Consider the following 23,753-nt stretch of genomic DNA (forward strand, 5'->3'; position numbering starts at 1 on the left):
TTTACATTTTGCAGCAGCTCCACGTTGTAGGGCCATCCTCACCTCCCATTGGCCAGAGCTGCAGCCCTAGCCCCACCCCTTCCATTAAGGGGCGGGGCCAGCGCCTGGGTCAGGAAGGCAGGGAAGGAGCAGCCGCCTGCCGCTGCCACCTCCTGCTCCTGCTCTGCTGCCGCCGCCCGTATGGCCCCGGCGTGTCACCTCTCGGGTCTGACGGGTGTCACCTTTCCGACCAGCCTATCCGCTTCTTCCCCTCCCTCCTCGGAGCTTCCTCACAGTTGCCACACCCTTGGGTCAGGCCGCGTCCCTGAAGGCGGAGGTGGGGAGGATAGTCCTGGCGGGAGATGCCGGGGTCGGGAAAGAGGGACGAGAAAGTTGTCTCTGCTTCAGCTCCCTTGCTCCCCCGGGGCCCACGGGCTGGGCCTGGGGGCCCCAAGCCGCCGGCGCCCTAAGCATAGAGGAAAAGGAGCAAGCGAGGCGGGAGCCGGGGAGGGGGGGGGGCTCGCGCCGGTTGGGCAGGGGCTCGCGCCGGAGGACGCTCGCGCGCCGGGCGAGGCGGGCGGGGTGGGCGTGGCCGGCGAGCGGCGCGGGCCGAGGCGGGGGAGGGGAACAGGCGCTGTCCAGGAGTGTCAGTCTCAGGCGCATGCGTACGGGGCGGTGCTGGCCCCGAGATATATATAGGGTTGGCGCCGGCGCCAGCTGAGAGCGGATCTGCTGCCGGGCTGATGGTGGAGCAGGTAATGGGGGCTGGGGACTGGGGGACCCTCGCCGGGCGCAGCTCATCCATCCGGTGTAGGGGTCTTTCCCGCGGGCGGGAGCCTGGGCCGGAGGAAGTGGATTCGGGAAGGCTGAGCCCACACGGGATGACTGCGTGTCACGACCCTGGGGTCCCCGTGGGACCCAGTGGCCGGAGGGCGGGCGGGCAGAGCGGCGGGGGCGCCCCGGGGAGCTGGAGCCGAGGGAGTGTCAGCCCCGAGGGGATGGGGCCCCCTGCCTGTCCGGGGTCAGGATGGGGGAAGGGGCAGGCAGGGCAGGGTTTGCCCCTTTTGGTCCGGGGAACCTTCTCCTTGGAAAATAGCCCATTCTCCTTCCCTGTTCCCCAAGGGGGCTTGGGAGGGGGAGGTCTGGCTGCCCGAGGGCGGGGAGGAGGGAAGAGAGGAGGCTGAAGGACACGACCCGAGGCTCAGTTCCCTCCCTCTCTGGCTTCCCCGCCACTGCCGCTCTCCAAATTGGCGCGGAACCGGCTTCCCCAGAGTTTTGGCTCTCCACCCCCACCCCCATCCCCCACCCTTCACACCCAGCCCTAGGGCAGGGCCAGGGTCCCAGGCGTCCCAGGCGCCCACCCCCTGGGGGAGCTCAGGCTCAGGCTCCTGGAGTCTCCCCCGCTCCCCACGCGTGGGAGTGGGGGTCCTGCAGAAGGGAGACTCGTTAGGGGAACTTGCTTTGGGCTTCTCTCTGGGATAATGTATATAGTCATTTGGATTTTCTAAGTGTGCATAGTGTGCATCTCAAGAGTTCTTGTACTTCATCTGGTGGTGGGTAGAAAAGCATGCTGCTCCCCCACCCCAAATTACTTTGGAAAATCTAGAATAAACAATGATGGGTTAACCTAAATGACTGGCGGTCTCCCCAGTTTAGTAATGACTGGTTTAGGGAACACACATCTAACCATGTGCTTGACTATTTTCCCCCTTCCTTCTCCAGAAACTTTCAAGAACCCAAAGAAAAAAATGTCAAGAAGAAGGTAATATTTTGTGTAGTCTGTATCAGAGTGCCTGTTGTTCACACCAGATCTTTGTTTTTAATTCTTTCCCTTCTTTTTGTTCATTCGTAGTAGCCGTCTGCAAGCTAAGCAGCAGCCCCAGACCAGTCAAACAGATTCCCCCCAGGAAACTCAATTCCTTCAAGCCAAAAAAAGAAAAACAGCTCAGGTAAGAGGGGAATTAAGAAAAGTTACAAGACCATTTGCTATTATCGTTTTGAGACCTCAATTTACTACTGCTGGTTGTTTTTTATATTCTAGGATGTAAAGAAAAGAAAAGAGGAGACTGTGGCCAAGAGACAGCAATATGAAATTAGGGTAATGCAAGACTGGGTGAAGCAGGATGGATTGGTGAAAGCCACTTTAGGCTAGGGGTGGAATATTTCTAGGAGTATTGCTTCACAATAGGAAAGGTCCATGTGACATTTTTTACCTAGAGATGCCGCCTAGAGGTTCAGCCTGGAGTCTGGGTGATTTAGGGTATATGAGCCTGACTGTTACAACTGCAGAGTACAGAGTAAGTCAGTCTTCTAGCAGCTGGTTCCTCTTTGTAAATCCCTCCCCCTTGGAGTGGTCTGGCTAGTCCAGGGCCCGCCTAATCCTTTTGGATATACTGCTCTTTGTTCACTTCATGACTGTACCAGTATTCTGCGTTAGCACAGGCTACCCACAACCTGGGTAGCCTGGCATTTGGGTCCAACATCCAGAACCCCTAGTTTCTTACTGGAACATTACCTATTCTTCTATACTTTGCCATGGATGGGATCCTGGAGCGAAGGCTCTATATCTATAACTTTTACCACTATTTCCCCTTGAACACATTATTTTAGAAAATAGTACTTACTCCTTTTCAGTCATTTTCAGTGTTTTAAATTTCCCAATTAAATAGTATAAATTGATTCATGAGGCAAGTTTAAGTAAAATCTGAGAACCTTATTTTCAAAAGGCACCCTTGTTGGTATAGCTATGGTGAGGAAAATGTAATTTTTTTTAAAGTCTAGAAATTTGGTATTCTAAAACAATACATTTCCCTGCTCCCCCCTCCTCTACCTGTTTCCATTTAATTAGCTCTATGGTGACTCCATTTTCAACTCTCTTATTTTCTGCTTCAGCTTTTAGCTACTTGCAAAAATTTGGTCCTTTGACCATATTTTGTTGTCTTGTCATTTAGGAACTAAGTAAATAATTTGTATGATTTACATGTCATCTTAAATTTTTGATTACTAAAATGTTAGATTGCTATATATTTACAGTGGTTTTAAGAAAAAGGTATTTTTATAATCGCAAATTTCATTTTTAAAAATTATAATCAATAGATCTTTTTTACTCCTGAATGAAACAGATCAACAAGCAAACTAATTTTTTTTTCTTTAAATGATAGAATTGTTGGCCATCTGTGTTATCTGGGGGTATCACTCCTTGCATTATAATTGAAACACCACACAAAGAAACTGTCGCCAGTGACTTCTCCAGATTTACAAATTACAGGTTTAAAAACCTTTTCATAAATCCTTCGCCACTGCCTGACTTAAGGTAAGTTATTTTCAATACTTTTCTAAAATAGAAAACCTAAAATACTGATAATTTAATGTTGTTGCTGATTTATTACTATTTTACAGCCATCCTGAAAGGCCAACCTAAAAATTAAAGGCAAATATTCTTCAATTAAAACAATTATGTATACATGTGTACATATATATATTTATAAAACAGATTTGTATTTTAAATTATTATGTTAGTGTCACCAAGTGGCATAAAAAATACGACAATGAACTTAAAGACTCGGGAATGTCTAAATTTCAGTTCTGGCTAAGAAAGTTGGTAGTATTTGTGATCTTGGGCAAGTCACAACCTCTCTCAGGCCTAATTTCCATATCTGTAAAAAAGAGATTATAATACTTATAGAACTTATTTCTCAGGATTCTTGTGGGAACCAAATATATAAGTAGAAAAAGATTTGCAAACTTTTAAAAGTACATTATTAGAATGAATGAATACTGCAAAACCACTTTTAAAAGGCTCAAACAACTATCAGTAATCAAAAATCCCTTTTACTGTAAAAACCTCCTCATTTATCTCCCTACCTAGTCTCCCTTTTTCTACCCTTCACATGGTTATCTAAATAATAAAATACAAAGACCATCTGACCTTTTTCCATGTCTAAGTCTCATCTTATAATCATGTCAATTCTCTTTTCAAAAACTCAGTGGCTTCTTTAGTCAATCATTTATTGCTTACCTATGTGCCAAGCCTAAGTGCTATAGATACAAAGAAAGGCAAAACCACGGTCCCCATCCTCAGTAAGTCCATATTCTAATGGGGGAAACAAATGATTATATATCTGCAAGATACATACAATGCACATCTAATATAAATGGAAAATAATCTCACAGGGAAAGTACTAGCAGCTGGGGATCAGGAAAGGCTTCCTACGGAAGGTGGGATTTGACCTTAGTCTTTTGGGATGCCGGAGCAGCTGTGGGGAGCATGAGGAGGGGAGCATTCTAGGCACCTAGGTCATCCAGGAAAAATGCTCAGAGTTGAGAGATGAGTATCATGTGTGAAGAAAGCAAGAAGGCCAGTGTCTTTAGCTCATAGAGTATGTGGAAGGCAATTAAATACAAAGAGTAGAAGGAAAGGGTCAGGTTGTGAAGGGCTTAGCAAGTGCTACCGAATTTTATATTTGAGCCTGGAGATAACTGGGAGCCACTGGAGTTTGAATAGATGGAAGCAGGTAACATGGTGACATAGGAGATTTAGAAAGATCCCTCTGGCAGCTGAGTGAAGGGTGGACTGAAGTGGAAGGAGACTTGAAGCAGGGAGCCCAATCATAAGACTATTGCAATAGTGCAGATGGGAGGTAATGCAAAAGAATCTGAAGTAGGGTAGGGGCAGTGAAGGTAGAAATAACATTTGGCCACAAATTGGATAGGTGAAGCGAGTGTGAATGGCAAGTTGAGGATGACACTGTGGATATGAGCCTTTATGTAGCTCCTTAGTCTGCGTGCTGTTACACTAGCTCCAGCCTGCCTTTCCATCTTTATTTCAGATTACTTTCACCTGTCTAAATTGGATAACTAGCTGATTTGTACAAGATGAGTTCATGATTTTTTTTTAATGCTCTCTTATGGCTAAAATACATTCTTTATCTCTGTCAAACTCCTTTTTCAAAGGCTAAGCTTATGTCCCACTCTTTAGTGAAGTCTACGATGATGTACCTCCTCCTCTATTCCCAGTGTTCCAGCTTAAATTTTCTCTGCCAGTTTTCCTAAAATTCTTTGTCAGGATCCCTCCTTCTCTGCAGTTTACTTGTACTAATATGTATACATATTTTGTCTCTCCTTGGTAGTCTGCAAAATCTTTCAAAGATGGGAACTATTCATGTAGTCTCAGTTCCTAACCTTAGACTTTGTGCAAGCCATCCTACTCAGTGTTTGAATTTAATTGTAAAGCCCATATATATATATATGTATATATATATATACCTTAATTTAATAGATCCCTCAATAAAAATAAAGTGCATTTCTGTCCAACAAAATTGTATATCATATTCTTTTTCTCTTATATAGCTGGGGATGTTCTAAGGATGTCTGGTTTAATATGTTAAAAAAGGAGACCAAATATGTTCATGACAAACATTTTGAAATGCTACACTCTGACTTAGAACCACAGATGAGGTCAATACTTCTGGACTGGCTCTTAGAGGTACGAGTTCAACTATTTTTGCTTTGTTTCAAAAACTAAAAATCAAATTTTCCCATATTCATCCATGTAAATGTCTGAAAGCAGAAATTAAGCTACTGTTTTGGTTTTTTTTAAGTTTATCTGCTTCATTCTTTGAGACGTTTACAGTTGATGGTGTGAATAAAACCTGAAACTACCCCTGTGTCAACTACCACATATGCATAGAAATAGACACAATTTAAAAGAATGGGAATAAAGAGTTCAAAAGGAGTCTAGGTTGAAATACTATGTATGACTCATTTATTCACTTAACTTGGGCTATAGGTTTCTGCATCTGTGAAATAAGGTTAATACGCTATCAAATATATAAGGGTTCTGTTTGGGAAATGCCTTGTATACCTCAAAGTGGGGCAGCAAGATGGTCCAGTGAGTAGAACACTGGGCTTGGAAGCAGGAAGACTTATCTTCTTGGGTTCAGACCTGGCCTCAAGACACTTATGAGCTGTGTGACCCTGGGCAAGTCACTTAACCCTGTCTGCCTCAGTTCCTCATCTGTAAAATGAGCTGGAGAAGGAAATGGCAAACCACTCCAGTATCTTTGCCAACAAAATCCCAAATGGGGTCACCAAGAGTTGCACATGACTAAAACTACTCTACAATATACCTTAAAGTGAAGAAATATGAGCTTTTATGCTGCATTATTAAGGAGCTGAGTTACATCTCTACCACACATGGCATTAACTAGCTTGATCACTAAATAGGGTCAGCTTTATTCAGTAAAAATGAAGGAACCAAGGAGAGAGACTGAAGAATTCCCAGATGTAATTTCTGCATCCCTAAACTATGTTGAAGAATCCTGACATACGTGTGTATTTGAGGAAAATAAAAAGTCTGATTGAACAATTCCTGAACCACTAGTTTCAGGGTTATGAGGTTCCTTCCCTGAACAGAAAAGGCAAAATAGCTAGAATTCTGAATGTTCTTGTAGGGTAGGGCTATTTTTTAAATTTTTCTGCATCTCACGTAACATTCAGAAATATACCCATAACTTTGCCCCTTGCCACCTCTGAAAAAAAACAAAACAGCAAACCCAGACACTTAAGTCTACCCCTATTAGAGTAATCACTTTAAACTGGAAAGTCCCCTGTGGCTACACAATAGCCAAGTACCACCAGCAGACCCTAAGATAGCAGAGAAGAATAAAAGAAGACTCTTTGAACCAAACCTCCTACTGGTCAGCAGAGGCAAGTAGACTACAGGTAGAAAATGAGGCATACATTTTCAGATATGACCAATGTGCTGAATAGTTTTGAGTGTTATCTAGAGGAAGAAGAGGCCCATTGGCAATGTAAAAAGAGAAGGCATTAATAAAACTTTCTTTAAAAGCATATAAGAGTTAAAGGAAAGGTACATGTAATTGCCTCGGGTATCCCTTAGAAGCACCAGTATCTCAGAAATATGATCTCACTGATCAGAGAATCACTGGTGGTACAGATGCTTCACCTAGCTACTTGTGTCTCATCTCTGCCATCCGAAATCCTCTAAAAGGATACCATCCAGGATGTTTAAAGGCCTTTCTCCAATCATCAGTTTTTAATGTTGTTTGTCTTGCCAGTCCAGTGAAGCATATGAAATCCTCAGAAGAATGTTTTTAAATGAATAAAATATATACTATTAAAAAGGAAACTAGTCATATTGAAATACATTTTTTTTCCCTATCCAATTTACAGATCTCTCCAAATCTAGCCACAGACCCAGGTTAAGAACCCATGCTCTAGCACTTGTGAAAATACATGAATATCAATGGTCCACAAGGGCTAACTATTATCATCCCCCCTTGATATGACTGGTCTCTTTCCTTTTTCAGTCATACAATTGTGATAACTTTGGGGAGGAACTGACCAAAGTATTCATAACTTTTTACCAATCGTATGGAAGTAAAAGTTAAGATAAAAGTAGTTTTGCAAATTGGCACCTCCACTTAATAGTCTGGGGAGAAGAAATAAATCCACCCATTCTAGCAGCAACTAGCAACTTTTAAAAATTTATCTTGGGCAAATTCTTTAAAATCTGGCTTTAAAAATAAAAGTGCTTTAACTTCTGTTATGTCTAGAATTTACTTTCCACTTTAAAGAAACCTAAAGAATAATTATTCTAATAATGTTTCAATTCCTCTTTAGGTATGTGAAGTATATACACTTCACAGGGAAACGTTTTATCTCGCTCAAGATTTTTTTGATAGATTTATGTTGACACAAAAAGATATAAACAAAAATATGCTTCAGCTCATTGGTATCACCTCGTTATTCATTGCTTCCAAACTTGAGGTAAGTGATGGTTCCTAAAATACATTTTTACTGGAAGAAGTAGCTAATGCTTTTCAGTTAAACTTTTAACAAGTGTACTGGATTAGAATATTATGTTTTAATACTCTATAGCACCTTTGTTTTGGAAGTTCCATAGTGATTTTGCATCAATACATTTGTTCTCATAATAACATCAAAGAAATAGGAAGTTCAGATACTCATGCAGTCTGTTTCAGAAATGGCACTGTATATATCACTGAAGGTTTTAGATGCCTTGATGGTCGAAGTCTTTCATCATTACTAAATTGTGCCCAATGTATAAGGTTTTATAATGTTTTTCAAACTCTTCATCCATTACTGTAGAATTTTTGACCACACCATCTTGCCCATCCTTTCTCTGAAACCTGCTTTTCTATAGTATGTTTCACTATAGTATGTGTCCAACTATAGCTGGCATTCCCTTCTAACTTAAAGAGCAGTGACTTCCTTTCTTAAGATCACCTTTCAACATTTCCCTCATTTTTGTTTTGGTAGCCAGTTCCTTCTTATTGTCAAGATGACATCCAGAATGACACATCCTTTGTTCTTCAAAAGGTGTAGGGAAGGATTATCTCAAAGGTTAATCAAGAATTCATGAGCAGTTCTGCTTTTATTAGGACCTCCAGCAGATGTTTAGATCTCTAGATCACCATATTACCCTTGTTTTACATCTGCATGTAATTATAAGGTCCTAAGTGAGTACTGCCCCCCTGCCTGGATACTGTTTCATGGTTAATACTGTTACTATCCCTGATTAGGGTAACAGGTTGTTATTATGTGGTTTATGTCTTACCTGCAATACAATCCCATTGTAGGAAATGGTGCCATGCTTATCTTTCTAAATTTCACTTCTGCTCGTGTCACCTCATTACTTTTGGGATCAGGACCAAATGCTTCCATCTGAATTTAAGGTCCTAAGTGTCCCAACCTCTTACCCTGGCACTTTCCCTTTCCATCTTATAAGTATATAACTTATAGGGGGTAAGTATGTTGGACCCCAGATGCATTCATGACATCATGCCTTTTGCTCATGCTACTTATTCCTCATCAACAAATCATAGGTTTATTAAAACCCTTTATTTTAACCAAGGTCTTTTACTGGCCTATTTGCTCCTCCCCCAAGTTCCAAACTCTTAATTCCAAGACTGTTCCTCATTCAGACATAGTTATTCACATCTCAACTTTCGTACATTCATTTGTAACTCTGACTACAACTTTTACATTCTATCTTGCATTATATGCAAAACTAAACCTATGAAGGCATGAACTATTTTTTACTCATCTTGATGCCTCTATCCACTTTACCAGCCACTCTTTTAGCCTTCAATAAATGTGAAAATGTATAATAACTTATCTGTGAAGTTGTCCTCAAGGATAATATATCTCAATGTACAGCTGACTTGAGTAATACTTTTATGTTCTCTCACTATAAGATCTTAAATACAAAATTTCATCTTTAAAGGAAATCTATGCTCCTAAATTACAAGAATTTGCTTATGTCACTGATGGTGCTTGCAGTGAAGATGATATCCTAGGGATGGAACTCATTATATTAAAGGTAATTAAGATAAATTTTCATTATTTCTAAGGGGTAATTAAATGCTAAGTGCATTGTCAATCAGTTCATCCTATGAGTAATAACAGGTTGGTTCATTTTTGTAATCTAGCCCTAGCTGGTAATGGCTTTCTTTCACCTTGGATATTACATAGAACTTATCGGTGTTTAGATTGTAATCCCCAAGAAACCAAGAACTGCATTTATCTCAGGTTTGTTATTTCCCCTAATGCCCTGTACAGTACAAAATAAGTAGTAGTGTATGCCAGATATATGAATGAGTAGTTAGTGATCGCATAATGGCTAATTCAAAACTGTCATTATTAGAGATAATCAAGAAAAATTGGAGAAATGAGAATAAGTATCAGGACCAAAGAGCTTCAGTGTAAATGACAATGGCTAGTAGCTAACATGATTAGGGAATGGTTGTTTGGCTATTTAAATTCTGATTTTCCAGAACCAGAGATGATAATAAATATTTCAAAGCATCCATAGATCAACACATTTCAGGAAACAGCAAGTCAGGCTAATGTTGAGAAGACAGATGAAATTCATCTGATTCTTAAACTACGTTAAAGGCAATATAGTATTGTAGAAAGAACTGAGAGTATGGAAACGTGGGTTAGCTTTTTCTCAGTTACTCACACTAGGTAGTTTCCTCATCTAAAATGAAAGAAATAGTCTAGATGATATTTAAAAGCCTTCCAGAAGACCCAATAATATGAATTTATCTTTGTTATAATATAGAACTTAAAACTTCTGTTAACAGGCTTTAAAGTGGGAACTTTGTCCAGTAACAGTTATTGCCTGGCTGAATGTCTTTCTCCAAGTTGATGCTCTAAAAGATGTTCCTAAAGTACTCCTACCTCAGTATTCCCAGGAAAAGTTCGTTCAAATAGCCCAGGTATAAACGCTTTTAATGGATTTATATAAGCATTGCTTTTTTCATGCTGAACACAACCTGGTATAAATGGCTATAAAGCATACTGAATAGAATTCACCAAAAAAACTTATTTCCTCTTTTCCCTACTTGCGTTTCCAGAAAACTTCAGAAATTATTGTGCTTAAAGTGAATAAAATTGCTTTTAAAACTTCCATGAACATACTCCCTCCCCCCCCAAAAAAAGAACCAGATCAGAGTGCTTTGTTATAAATATCTTTTTGGAGTGAAAGAGGGAAAAAAATTAAAGTGGGCTAAAAGAGATTGAGGGATAATTCTGATGATTTTCTATTGAAATTTAACCTTAAAATAAATAACTTTATATGGCACTTCAACATCCCATAAAAGACCTGTGACTTTTGAGTGTATGTAACTGCTTATACTGAATGTTCTGGTGATGGACTTCCCCAAACACAGCTAACCTGGTCCAGAAATAGTCTGCCACCACATTTGCCCTTCTGTATGTAGTCTTTCCAGATTAGTAGGCTCTCCAAGAGTTTGAAGTCATGCTGGCTAGATTTGAGAACCCAGGCTAATGTTATAATCATGAAATCAAATTCTTACTGTTAAAATGAAATCTACTTTAAAAATTAAATATGAAATAAAATCCTGTATATACCAATGACAAGTACTGAATCCTACTGCTCTGACAAGAGTGGAAGAGTAGAAGTAGGACATTTCTGTCACTACTTTCCCCTCCAATATACTGTTATGACCTTCATAAGGGCACATAATCTTCAGTTCCCAGTTCATAATTAACTATTTTTCCTTGGACAGCTCCTGGATCTATGTATTCTCTCCATTGATTCATTAGAATTCCAATATAGGATATTGGCTGCAGCTGCTTTATGCCACTTTACCTCCATTGAAGTCGTTAAGAAAGCTTCAGGTAAGATATTCTCCCACTTGACTTCTTGTTCATACAATACAATAACTCATGTTATTAAATTTTTCATATTTAACTTAAAGTCTTAATTGTTGAGTTTTTTCACTTTTGAGTGAAATTTTCTAATCTGATTATGAAATCATAGATTTGGAGCTTCTGTGGTCCTTAGAAAGACTTCTAGTCCTACTTCCATTTTTATAGATGAGGAAACTGAGGCCTAGGAAACATAAAGTAACTTGTTCATAGTCACACAAAGTAGTAAAGCCAAAAAGGGATTAGGACTAATTTTAGATTCTGTGTACTCTCTCACTAGATGCTATTTCCCTTATTTTCAGATAAAAATCCATATATAAAAGAAAGTTTAAGCTCAAATGAAAATTTAGTTTAATACAAATGGACTAAATAAGCAGTCACTCTTTTATCCTAACACTCACTCTGTAGTTTTGCTGTGAAGATAAGAATTTATATTCTGAGAACAGTACAGATATAAAAGTTTATTTGTATATTATACTGAAAACAGTTGTCTTAAGATGGTTTTAACCCTAATTAGGCTAAGTCTCAGTCATGATCCAAGGCATAAAAAGCAGTATGAAATCAGTATATTATCTAGATGTAGCTAAAGTACAATCATTTGCCTTTACTAAAATCTAAAAGTTGAAATAAACTGCCTCTAATGTTGCTAATCATCCACTTCATATTTAGATACTGGCCTAATACCACAGGCAAGATAAATAAACAGAAATTTTTCTTTCCAAATCTTAATATACTGAGATAAAGAGAGATACAGACGTTAAACTTGGGGATCAAATAATAAGGCAGAGAAGGTGAAGAAAGTTCATACATCTTAAGTTCCAGAAGATGGGACAAAGCATCACACACACATACGTATGTGTATGTGTGTATTTAAAGGAAAAAATGTTGATCTGTAATGCGACCTATACATTTTCCTTTTGATCCACAGGTTTAGACTGGGACAACATTTCAGAATGTGTAGAATGGATGGTACCTTTTGCCAGAGTAGTGAAGGGTGGTCCTCCGGTGAAACTGAAGGTTTTTAAGAAGATTTCTGTAGAAGACAGACACAATATCCAGACACACACAAATTACTTGGCTATGCTGGTATGACTTTGTTTTCTTTGGGGTTTGAAAAGATAATCTGAAATTTAAATTGTTTTGGATAATTTATTAGCTAAAGAACATATCACAGAAAATGCAAATTGATACTGCTAGACCAAAATTATAATAAATTTAACATGGCTAGAGAAATAGGAAATTGAGCTAATTCTTATCCAGAGCATTGTTGTATCATACTTCTGTCATTATTTCAAAATGAATATAATGGCATACTCAGTCTGACCTGCTTCCTATCCAGAAGGTACCTCAGGATTTTACAGTTACCTGTCATTAATCAATTAATGTAAGTAAGGACAATTAGGATTATAAGGAATGCCTAATACAGACATGCAAATTTTAACAAGCAGCTGAAAATAAAAGCAAGAGAACTACTAGGCTTTGGAAATGTGACCAAACAGAATTATAGTTGGCCAGTTCTTGAAAGAGAAAATTTGAGAAGATAGCTAAATTCTGTTGCCTAAGTGGTTTGTGTTGACAGTACATTTTTCTGTCTTTACACAGGAGGAAGTCAATTATGTGTCAGCTTTCACAAAGGTGGGACAGTTGTCACCAGTGTGCAATGGAGGCATCATGACACCACCGAAGAGCACAGAAAAATCCCCAGGAAAACACTAAAGACAAAGTTAACTGACAACATGCTGAGTGGATTTGTTCTTGCTTGGAAGTAAAATATCATATTCCTTTTGGAGTACTAAAAAGCTATAACACAACTTTTGTAATAGTCCTAACCAATTCAGAATTACACTGCCATGAACGAGTTAAAAGCCTGCCCATTTATAATTGGGATAACCATTGTTCAAATTTTAGCTATCAAAAATAATAGCTGAACTATTTTTAATAACATTAATATTTCATTCCCAGGGTGAGTTCAGATCCAATAACTATGTAGTCAGATATAATTTTTACCATAGCTACATTTTTGGGCCTCGTGCAACAAAGTTCATTCTGATAAATTAGGAATGTTACTGTTTGAGATATTTTGGACTAGATGAGTGCTACTTTACGTTGCACTCTGGAAGTTCAAGAACTCGATTGATTGGTGCTATTCAGTTAATTCTTGAACAAAAATTCTTGATTCTGTTTACAAAAGTTTAAGTTATACAATAAGATGATGAAATTTTCATTACAGCTGCCATAGCATTCTGCTCCAAAATACATGAATTTTTGTGATTTTCAGGAAGATCAATACAATCTTTGGGTAAAACCAAAGATGATAAAAGAAGGAAAAGGTAATGGCTGTGCACATCTTAATCATTGCTTTGTTTAATATACAGGTTGCTTTATACAAAACCTCTGTATATTATCACAATGATTTTAGTAGGGAAAATTTTTATATGAAAAATAGTTTTATGAAATATCAAAGAAAATATCCCCTTTAAGGTACGTTTTTAAAAAAGCTATAGACTAAAGTCATTTATATTCAGAAAACTTAGGATTCTCCTCAAAAAATACATTATGAAAAAAAGGACAGTGTGGGAAGAGACATGATTTAAAGTAGAAAAGGCTAAAGCAAAAGAAAAATGTATGTACGGTGGCTTCTAGAAAACTTATTAATGGAAAAATAATCTGAGGACACTCAAGAACTTGGTGTATAAAGAATAGCTTCTATGTAAATTTCTTAGCTTTCAGCTAAGCAACTGGACTTCATCAGAAAAAAACATTACACTAGATCATTTCTGCTACTTGACCTGTGAAATCTTTTCTTCTTTTGAAGAAACTGCACTAGATTAGTTTTTTCCCCTTAAAATGTTTCAGTGCATTGTGTGAGGAAAACACCACCACTTATTTGTATATATATTGTATAAATGTAATATTTTAATATTGTTTATTTTAAACTTTGTTTAAAAGAAAATAAAGTTAACCATACTTTTTGAATCAGAGAACATTTTTCTTTAAAAGTAAAGTTTTGCCATTGCTTGGAGAAATTTCTTCTTTCTTCTCTGGGCTGCAAGCTGTAATACTTCTTCAGGATTACTTAAATTCAGTTCTGTCTGTCCAATGGCTTTTATCTTTCAAGACAGGATAGGTTTGAAAATTACTATATGTATAAAATTAAAATAGTGCTACACTGACAATTCACATAGCAAAAATACGGTAGTGACATATTGACAGTTTTCTAGTTTAATCTGTATGATAACATAATGGACCTTGTTTCCCACTCCACCTCCTCCCTAGATCACTTATCTCCTTTTATTCTCTATCTCCATAGTATACTTAGCAACAAAATGGGGTAGAAGGAAAGATTCTGGGGGGGCCCCCCCTCGGTTTTTATTGAGTGCTTAATTCCTGTTCTTAAGTTGAGAATGTAATGTACTTATTTTTACCATTATGTAACTACAATCTCTAACCAAAAAATGTGTGCATGTATCTTTTATTAACTTAAAATCCTAAAAAGTAGTAGGCCTATATTATTCTTGGGTCAAATAATATAATTAGCAGAGAAAGTTCAAGTGGTCCTTATTCACAGTTTAGCTTATGGTGAGAATTCCCCAAAATAAAACAACAAATTAACCTGTCCTAAAGATTTAAGTCAATACGCATTTACTTAGCCCATATTATGTGCACTGTGCTAAGTACTTGGGATGCAAAGCTAGCTCAAACAAAAGAAGGAAGACGACAAATATGTAAACAAGCCATGTACAGGATAAATAAGGATGATTAACAAAGGGAGACACCAGAATAAGAGACTGAGAAAGGCTTCCTGAAAAAGACCAGATCTCCGCCAGAGGCAAAGATGAGAAGGGAGAGGTTTCCAGGTATGGAGCAGCCACAGAAAATACCTGGACCAAAGATGGGGAGGTGTCTTGTAGGTGGAAGAATAAGGAGGTCAATGTCACTGGACAAAAGAGTGTGAGGGAGTACTGTGCAAGAAGACTGGACAAGTAGAAGAGGGTAAGGTCATGAAAGGCTTTGAATGCTAAACAGAACATCTTATATGTGATCCTGGAGGTGATAGGGGGCCTCTGCAGTTTACTGAGTAAGGGGAAGAAACATAGTTGGACCTCAGTTTTAGGAAAATCATTTTGGTGACTGAATAAGGGATGGAAAGGAATGGGCAGAGACCCATCAGTAGGCTACAGCAATAGTCCATGCATGAAGTGATGAAGGCCTGCACTGGAGTGGTGACTGTCAGGGGAGGCAGGGGGCATATGCTTGGATATGGGGAGGTAAGAGAATGAGGAAGTCAGGATGACTCCTAGGTTTGAGCCTTAGGGACTGGGAAGAGGGTACTGCCTTCTACAGAAATAGGGAAGGTAGGAGGAGGAGAGGGTTTAGGGGGAAAAAATGAGTTCAGTTTTTGGACATAATGAGTTTAAAATGCCTACCTGACACCCAGTTAGAGACTTCTGAAAGGCAGTCAGAGATACAAGAATGGGGGGCAGCAGACAGCAAGATAGGTAGATTTGACAACCACCAGGGAGTTTTATTAGATTTAATTATTTAATCTATCACTGTCTTAATTTATATTGCTAAAAAAATTTTCAACATCTACTTTTAAAATGTTATTAGGCTATTAGTAATATTATTCCTTATTTATGCAAAGAACTTTTGACAGCTAAGATACTTTAAAGGCTCCATGGCTTTTTCTGTTTTTTGCTCCTGATGCAGATCTTTCTTTCCATTTCTTATCCTTAAATCTCAAACACACTATAGACTTCTTATGGTCCTTAAAAAAAACTATCTCTGGGCTACTGATATAGCACCTTAGTTTGTCATTGTCTCTTATTACTACTAGTCAAGTGTCTACGGTTGGATTCAATCTCAGGTTTTCCTGACTCCAAACCCACGCTATCCACTGAGCCACTAGCTGCAAGTGGGTGACTAGAAGTTGGCTGCTATCTATCTCGATGTGGTGACGTTTGCACTAAACTTTTCGAAGGGCAGTTAGATTGTGCAGTGGATAGAGTGCCATGTCTAGAGTCAGGAAGATCCAAGTTCTAATCTGATCTCAGAAACTTACTAGTTGTGTGGACCTGGGCAAGTCACTTAACCCTGCTTGCCTCAGTTTCCTCATCTGTAAAATAAGCTAGAAAAGGAAATGGCAAATCACTCTAGTACCTTTGCCCAGAAAACTCCAAATGGGGTCGTGAAGAGTCAGATACAAGTTGAAATTAAATACAGACAGGATAAACTAGGGCAGTCACTGAAGAAAGGCACAAAGATGACGGAGAATTGGGAAAGGCTTTCTGTAGAAGGTAGGATTTTAGCTGAGACTTGGAGGAAACGAGAATCTAGGAGGGACAGCATTTCAGAATAGGGGATAGTCAATCAGTGAAAATATCAACAGCTGGGAAATGGGATGTTGAGTCAAAGAAATAGCTAGGAGGTCAGTATCTCTGCATCTAAGAGTATGTAGAGAGTAGTAAGGTATAAGAAGACTGGAAATCAGCCAGGGCAAATCATGAAAGGCTTTCAAAGACAGAGGATTTTATATTTGATCTTTGAGGTAATAGTGAGCCACTGGAATGTAATGAATGAGTGTGTGTACGTATGATTTGTAGACTTGTGTTTTAGGAAGATAAAACTGAGTGGAGGAAAAACAGGAGTGAAGAAAGACTTCAGGGCAGGAAGGTCAACCAGCAGATTATTGAAGTAATCCTGGCAGGAGGTGATGGCACCAAAAATGTGCCTGTGTCAGAGACATACATGACAAACGTTACAAAAATAGAATAGGACTTGACAATGGATTAGTTATTGGGGGTGGGGAAGTACTGAATGAGGAATTGAAGGTAACACGCAGATTGTGAGTCTGGGTGACTAAGAAGAAGGTGGTACCATCAAAGCAATGGGAGAAGTTAGGAAGAAAGAAGAGTTTAGGGAAAAGATGAGTTCTGTTTTGAACATCTAGTTTGAACACTGGGACATCTAGTTGGAGATGCTTAATAAGTAGCTGTAAGTCAGGAGAGAGGTTAGTGTGGAAAAAGTAGATCTGAGAATCATCAGCAGAAAGAGGATAACCGGATCCCTGGAAAATGATGAGATCACTAAGGCAAAGAGTATAGACAGAGGCCAGGGGGACATCCACACCTTTACCAAATGAACACCCAGATGAAGATCCAGTAAAGGAAACTGAGAAGGGTCAGTCAAATAGATAGAAGAACAGGCCTAGTTAATACACTGTTGGTGGAATTGTAAATTGATCCAGCCACTCTGGAAAGAAGTGTGTAACTATGCCCCAAATTAATAAACTGTATGTAACCTTTTACATATCACAGTATTACCACTAGGTTTGTACCCAAAAAATTAAAAGAAGAAAAGCTCCTATAATACAAAAATATGTATGTCAGTTCATTTTGTAATGTGGAAGAACAAGTAAAGAAAGTAAAGTAGCCATTAATTGGGGAATGACAAATTATGGTATGTTAAAATAATGGAATACTGTTGTGTTGTAAAAAATAGTAAGAAATGGTTTCAGAAAAATCTGGAAAACTTGTATGCAAAACGGTAGCAGTATTGAAACAAACACTTATGATATGAACAACTTAAAAGAATTCTGATTAACACAATCATTGACCATGATTCTGGAGAGTCAATGATGAAAACTTTTTTTACCTAGGTGATAGATTAAAGATGCAGTCTGAGACTCATGTTTTTGGACATGGCTAAAGTAGGAATTTGTTTTGCTTAAGAATGTATTTGTTAAAATATTCTTCCCCCCCTAGGGCTTGGGAAGGAGGAAAAAAATGCTTGATAATAGAAAAAAATAAAATTTACCTCTCCCCACTAAAAAAAAGAAAGCTTCTTGCTTGTTAGGGTGTCTTACTTATTTCTGCGTACTTGTGTCTCTAGCACTTGGCACAGTGCATAGCACACAGCTGGTACTTAACAAATATCTGACTGATCTTTATAATTCTCCTAATTTTGTATTTACTTCTGTAACCCACCAATAAAGTACACAAACCTGACTTTCCAGTGACTATTCTACCTGTATCCTTTCATGTTCTAAGACACACTGAACTTCATTTTAAAAAAACATTGGTGGATCTCCATGTTTACTGCCTTATGACACTTTGTGAAGTATAAAATTCATCCTACGGCTGCTTCTGAAACATCCAAAAGTCTCTGATTTTTCTTGTTCTTAGACACACTCCCAATGTAGATCCCACCATTCTCCTTTGTACTCATTATCGCCCTAAAGTTTACAAACATCAAACTATATGCCAAAAATACTGTACAATTTTTTTCCAGGTTCTAAATAAGATTTCTCTATAAATTCAGCCTCTATAGTGGAGGTTAGTCTGGAACTAGCAATTAGTTCTCTAATAGTTTGCTTGGTTATACTTATCATAAGCAACACAAGCCCCCCATGAAATGATATTATTGCTCTTCCTTTGGGTGTAAACTGAAACCCGTTTATTATTTATTTGCCCCTTTGAGAAGGTCTCTTAAGTCACTGTATTTCTTTGGAGCAATTTCTTACTGTGGTACAACAATGGGATCAGAACTGTGCTTAAATCTTGTCTCTGACAATTGCTAGTTCAGTGACCATAGCACAACTTGAATCCTAATTTCTTTATCTCTGTGGAGATAATACCAATTCACAGAGGTGTTCTGAAGCTTCAAACAAAATATATGAAAAGTGATTTGCAAAGTAAAGTGCTATATTAATGTCAATTACTGTCATTACTGCTCTGGTTTCATTTACAGTAAGAATGTCACAATATATATGGAAATAATTAAATCTAATAAAATCCCACTAAAATAAAAGCTTTACATGTAAGAGGAAAATGATTCATTTAAACAAAAATGTGTACATTTTTGTTAAAAGATGAAATGTTAAAAACAAAATTCTATTGATTCCTGTCACATAAAATGGTAGCACTTGAATCAAGATATACTATGGACAAAAAAATATACCATTGATCAAAGAAGAAACAAGCTTACCACAATTTGTCTTTTATCTGCTTCTCCTCTTTTATGATGTAGATCTAAACAGATTTGTTAAGAAGAATGGAAGTCTTAAACATTATCAATCAAGTCCATAGAGAAAATTCATTAAAGAAATTCTCAAATATATTTTGGATGACTTCACAAATAATGGGCATCATATTTCTTACAGTCTCAATGCGTGGGGGAGGGGCTAAAAAGGAGAGAATTTGAAACTCAAAAAAATAAATGTTAAAAAAAGGAAATTCTGAATTCAAGTCTCATTTTAGTTTTTCTCTGGAAAGCATGTGGTGGCTTTAAATGCTTTCTTCACAAAAATAAACCATTTCAATAATGCTTATGATAAAAGGATACATGTCAAATATTCCAAAATGGTAACATCCCATATGTAATCATAGTAGGAGTCCATGGCATCATAACTAAAAGAAAAAAAGAATTCAAGTTACCTTAATGATTAAGCAAAAAATTTCAATTTCATTTTATTTTTAAAATGATACCCACCTATTTTGCTCCTGCAGTGACTTAAATGCTGTTTTATAGTCAATTTCTCTAAGGAACTGACATAAAATTGCTACCTACAAAAAAATGAAGTCTTTTTTAAAAAAAAATTCTTGATTCAGTATCAGCAATTTATTATGCTCATTTATTCCTATATTTCGTAGGTTATATGGAGTTTATACTCTTTCAGGGAATATCTGTTTGAGTAGGCCTTGCAAACTTCTTTAACTGAATTAAATAACCACAAAGCTACTAGATGCTGAAATGACTGAAATATAGGTACCCTGTTACTCCAAATCTGGCTCATATGTTACCTAGGTGGGACCTTTAACCTGTCTTCTTTTTCTAGGCATATTTACATAGTATCTTCCTTTAAAGAGATCTCATTTGGGCATTTTGCTAAAAAGTTCATCGACAATAAAAAAAAAAAATCTCTGGTTAAGCTCCATCAAACTAATTTATTCTAAAATAACAAAACGCTCATTTTTTTTTTTTTTTGCCCCAAATATCCATAGGAGCAGCTAGGTGGCACAGTGGATAGAGCAGTGGACCTGGAGTCAGGAAGTCATAAGTTCAAATGCAGCTTCAGATACTAAAACTGTAAGCCTTTGGACAAGTCATTTACCCCATCTACCTCAGTTCCCCCATTTCTAAAATGGGCATAATTATAAGCACCCACTTCCTAGTGTTGTTGTGAATATAAAATTATAACATTTGTAAAGTTGTTTGCAAATCTTAAAGTAGTATTTCAATTTTATATTATATACACATACACAGTTATCATTATTAAGTCAAGTTTTATTATTGTCCAATTTTGCTGAGGACATTTCAGAATACTGACATGACATAAAAGTAAAGTCTAACAAAAAAAGACAATACAGTTAAGAACTACTAAGGAAATGAGCAAGTATTATAAGCACTAACTAAAACAAGTCAAGATCAATCCTATTTCCAAATATTTAGAAAGTGCACAACAGAAGGTAATGTGTCAGGTAGTGAGGTTACAAAAATAAATAAAACAACTGCTCTTGCCTTTAAAGAACCTAAAATCTAGCAGAGGAGATAAGAAGAGGACATAACTTATAATACAAAGTACAATGCAGTAACTTCACAAAAGCAATGTGGAAAGTATTATTCAAGGGATAGATCACTTTTGATTAAGAGGCAACCAGGGCAGGTTTCATGAAAACTGGACCTTGAAGAATGGAAAGGAGTTTAACAGGTAGAGGATTAATGAGGGCTCTAAATGCTAAATTAATTAGTTGTTCAGTTACCAAACAGATCTATTCCAAAATGTCATTTAAGCTCTAATTTCTTTTTAAGGTTAATCTTTTTTTCTAACCTGTAAAATTTTTTATTCTTATTGAAATTCTACATCTCCAAACATTTAAGAACATCAAACTCTAATCACAGAAAAAGCAACACTTTAAGTTAACTGTAATTTTGATAAACACAAAACCTGCTCCCAAGATTGCTTAACATCTTCCATTTTAACATGCAATAAATATGTACCACTCTAACAACAGTAATATACTGACCTGTGTATGGCAATTCAGAGAGGAACAACACTTTATCATTCGTTTTATGACCTACAGAGTAAAGTAATTATGATTACTTTCAAGTAACCATTTTTAAAAAACAAAAATGAGGAAACAAAATGGATGATGCGTGATCAAATTTTGACATGCCACTGAGGTCTATAACTGGAATATCACTAAAGAAGGGTATAACTTTATTCAAAAGTTAGGGGAGGAAGAAGAGTAACACTGGACATTAAGAAGATATACTCATATTGATATAGACACACACACACATATATATGTATGTATGTATGTATGTATGTATGTATGTATGTATGTATTAGGAGCTAGGTGGTTCAGTGGATAGAGCACTGGGCCTAGAATCCAGAACACCAGAGTTCAAATCCAGTCGCAGACACCTACTAGCTGTGTAATTCACCTCTGCGTGCCTCAGTTTCCTTATCTATAAAATGGTGATAATAATAGCACCCATTTCCCAGGATTGCTGAGGATCAAATGAGACAATAATTGTAAAGCACTTGGCACAGTGCCTGGCACACAGGAAGCATTATGTAAATGTTTGTTGGTGCTGTTATTGTTAGAAAAATTTCAAAAAAAGGGTGCCAAGGGGAAATTATCATTATTACTATTATGAAGAAGAAAAAATTTACAGAGTGTCAAGGGGAAACAAGATAAATAGCATACTGGTCAATAGCCATAAAAACAGAAACATTAACTGTATCACTATAATATACTACAATCACTTGGAGAGAAAAAGGATAAGGAGTTTAGAAAACAAATCACAAGTCTGGCATAAAGGCATGCTACAACAGTAATGAGGAACAGGGAAAGGGAGGGGGTGGGAGAGATGGAAAAATTTTAATTCTTTGAAAACTTGTTGGAGCTCTCTTTCCAAAAAGCAGAGGAACTAATACTTTTCTACCTAGGCTCCATTTCATCTTTCAAAAACTGGAAGAACCAACATGGGGAAAATCAAGTCTGGATTTGATTCTTAACAAGGAGGCTGGTTGAGGTGCTGAGATGCAAAGAGAATCTGGGGAATGGGAGAAAGGGCCTGTCCATTCTATCTATAGCTATAACAAAGAAGGGAAGCAAAGAACGCTGGTAAGTGTTTTATCTGTAGCCTAGATGTAGGGAGACCAAATCTCAAAGGGTTCAGAGAAAGGAAAGATATGATCCCATGGCCTAAAATTCTATGACAGCAGTGAGTCAAAGATACAGAGAGGAACAATGTCAGGAGGAAGAAAAGAATGGTTGTTTAAGGATAAAAATATGGATACACAAACTTGGATACACAAACTTATTAACTTGTCTTATAACCAAAAGCATGCACAAAAGATAGAAAGCTAAGAAGCATGAATTCAAAAGTGTTTAACATGGACCTATAAGGATAGTGTCAGAGGTGCCAGAGATTGGAATAAGTTGAGAATGTTGAAGAAAGCTCAGGATGAGAAAAAAGGGGTTTTCCCTTTATTTTTGCTTTACTAGGGGAAATAAGAGGCTCTTTGGTGGGTGAGAGAGTACCACCAAGGAGGAGAGGGGATAAACCTAATGGGAAACAGTACAGGCAAATTGACATTGTTTCTGTTGTCTCTGCCAAGAAGAATGATCTTCTGACAGGTGAGGGCAGAACAAAAATGATTATTAAGGGGCTCATACCAATGAAAGCACATGGATGTCCTTGATGAAGTCAAGTCATGAATTCAAAAAGAACAGAGAGATGTTTCTTAAGCTTTTGTTTGGTTCAAGAGAGGGTGGTACACTACTCTAATTAGAATGGGTTGCCTGCAGAAATAGTTGGTTCTCCCTCACTTGAGAACTTCAAGCAATGTCTGGGTGAGCACTTGTTAAGAATGTTGTTGAAAGGATTCTTACTCAGGTTTCAGCTGGAATAGAGGTAGCTGGTGACACCCTGGACAGAGCACTGGGCTTGGAGTCAGAAAAGACCTGAGTTCAAAACTAGCCTCAGATACTTAGTATCTCTGTGACCCTGGCAAGTCTCTTCATCCCTGCGCTGGTTTCATCAGCTCTAAAATGAAGAGATTTGACAGCACTTGCCTCCCAGGGGTGGTGGGAGGACCAAATGAGATAATATTTGTAAGGTTTTAGCCCTATACCTGAAACACAGTAGGCACTTTATATATGCTTACTCCCTTCCCTCAACTCAAGAATTCTCTTTGTTAACAAGCCACTAGTTTTTATAAGCTTTTTCCACCTTCTATTTTTCAAATGCTACCTAGCTGTTAATTAACATGATAATAAAGAATTAGTCACCTGGTCTGTGTAAACATCTGGTGGCACAGTTTTATTAAAGAAATCAGAACACACAGCTCCAGCTTGAAGGTAATAATGAAGAGCTGCTGAATACTGGTTTGTGGCTGAAGTGGGAAACATATAAAGAATTATAATCTCAAAGTCTATTGAGCACAAAATTAAATACAATATAATGTGAAAAATTTACAACACTTATGCATAAGGTAATTAGAACTGACAAAGCTAACAAACATTCTTTTACACTAAAGC

General features: G+C 37.7%; 2 protein-coding genes across 8 annotated transcripts in view; one reads left to right on the forward strand and one right to left on the reverse strand.

The window, feature by feature from the left end:
- Window positions 1-42: 42 nt before the first annotated feature.
- On the forward strand, window positions 43-14,178 carry CCNE2 (cyclin E2). 6 transcript variants are annotated; one of them, XM_072603489.1, is made up of 12 exons: window positions 43-316; window positions 1,702-1,741; window positions 1,832-1,928; window positions 2,021-2,077; window positions 3,141-3,292; window positions 5,329-5,464; window positions 7,624-7,770; window positions 9,251-9,346; window positions 10,113-10,247; window positions 11,061-11,172; window positions 12,131-12,288; window positions 12,805-14,178. In XM_072603489.1, exons 1-12 carry the CDS (start codon window positions 181-183, stop codon window positions 12,916-12,918), a joined length of 1,380 nt encoding a protein of 459 aa, XP_072459590.1. In that variant the 5' UTR covers window positions 43-180; the 3' UTR covers window positions 12,919-14,178. The 6 variants fall into 6 exon arrangements, with proteins under 6 accessions (XP_072459590.1, XP_072459585.1, XP_072459584.1 ...); XM_072603483.1 differs by having other exon boundaries at window positions 99-316; window positions 1,835-1,928; XM_072603485.1 differs by lacking the exon at window positions 43-316 and adding an exon at window positions 596-734.
- The window catches only part of INTS8 (integrator complex subunit 8), a 64,507-nt gene continuing 52,397 nt past the window's right edge, over window positions 11,644-23,753 (reverse strand). The window contains exons 22-28 of one of the 2 annotated variants that reach the window (XM_072603482.1): window positions 23,505-23,608; window positions 21,228-21,278; window positions 19,693-19,766; window positions 19,546-19,610; window positions 19,189-19,232; window positions 14,171-14,312; window positions 11,644-12,325 (exon numbers count right to left, since the gene is read on the reverse strand). In XM_072603482.1, the coding sequence (XP_072459583.1) occupies window positions 14,196-14,312; window positions 19,189-19,232; window positions 19,546-19,610; window positions 19,693-19,766; window positions 21,228-21,278; window positions 23,505-23,608 (455 nt within the window). In that variant the 3' untranslated portion in view covers window positions 11,644-12,325; window positions 14,171-14,195. The remainder of the gene's footprint in view (window positions 12,326-14,170; window positions 14,313-19,188; window positions 19,233-19,545; window positions 19,611-19,692; window positions 19,767-21,227; window positions 21,279-23,504; window positions 23,609-23,753) is intronic. The other variant, XM_072603481.1, reaches the window with a different exon arrangement.

Source organism: Notamacropus eugenii, chromosome 4 (assembly GCF_028372415.1).
Source record: "Notamacropus eugenii isolate mMacEug1 chromosome 4, mMacEug1.pri_v2, whole genome shotgun sequence".
NCBI lineage: Eukaryota > Metazoa > Chordata > Mammalia > Diprotodontia > Macropodidae > Notamacropus > Notamacropus eugenii.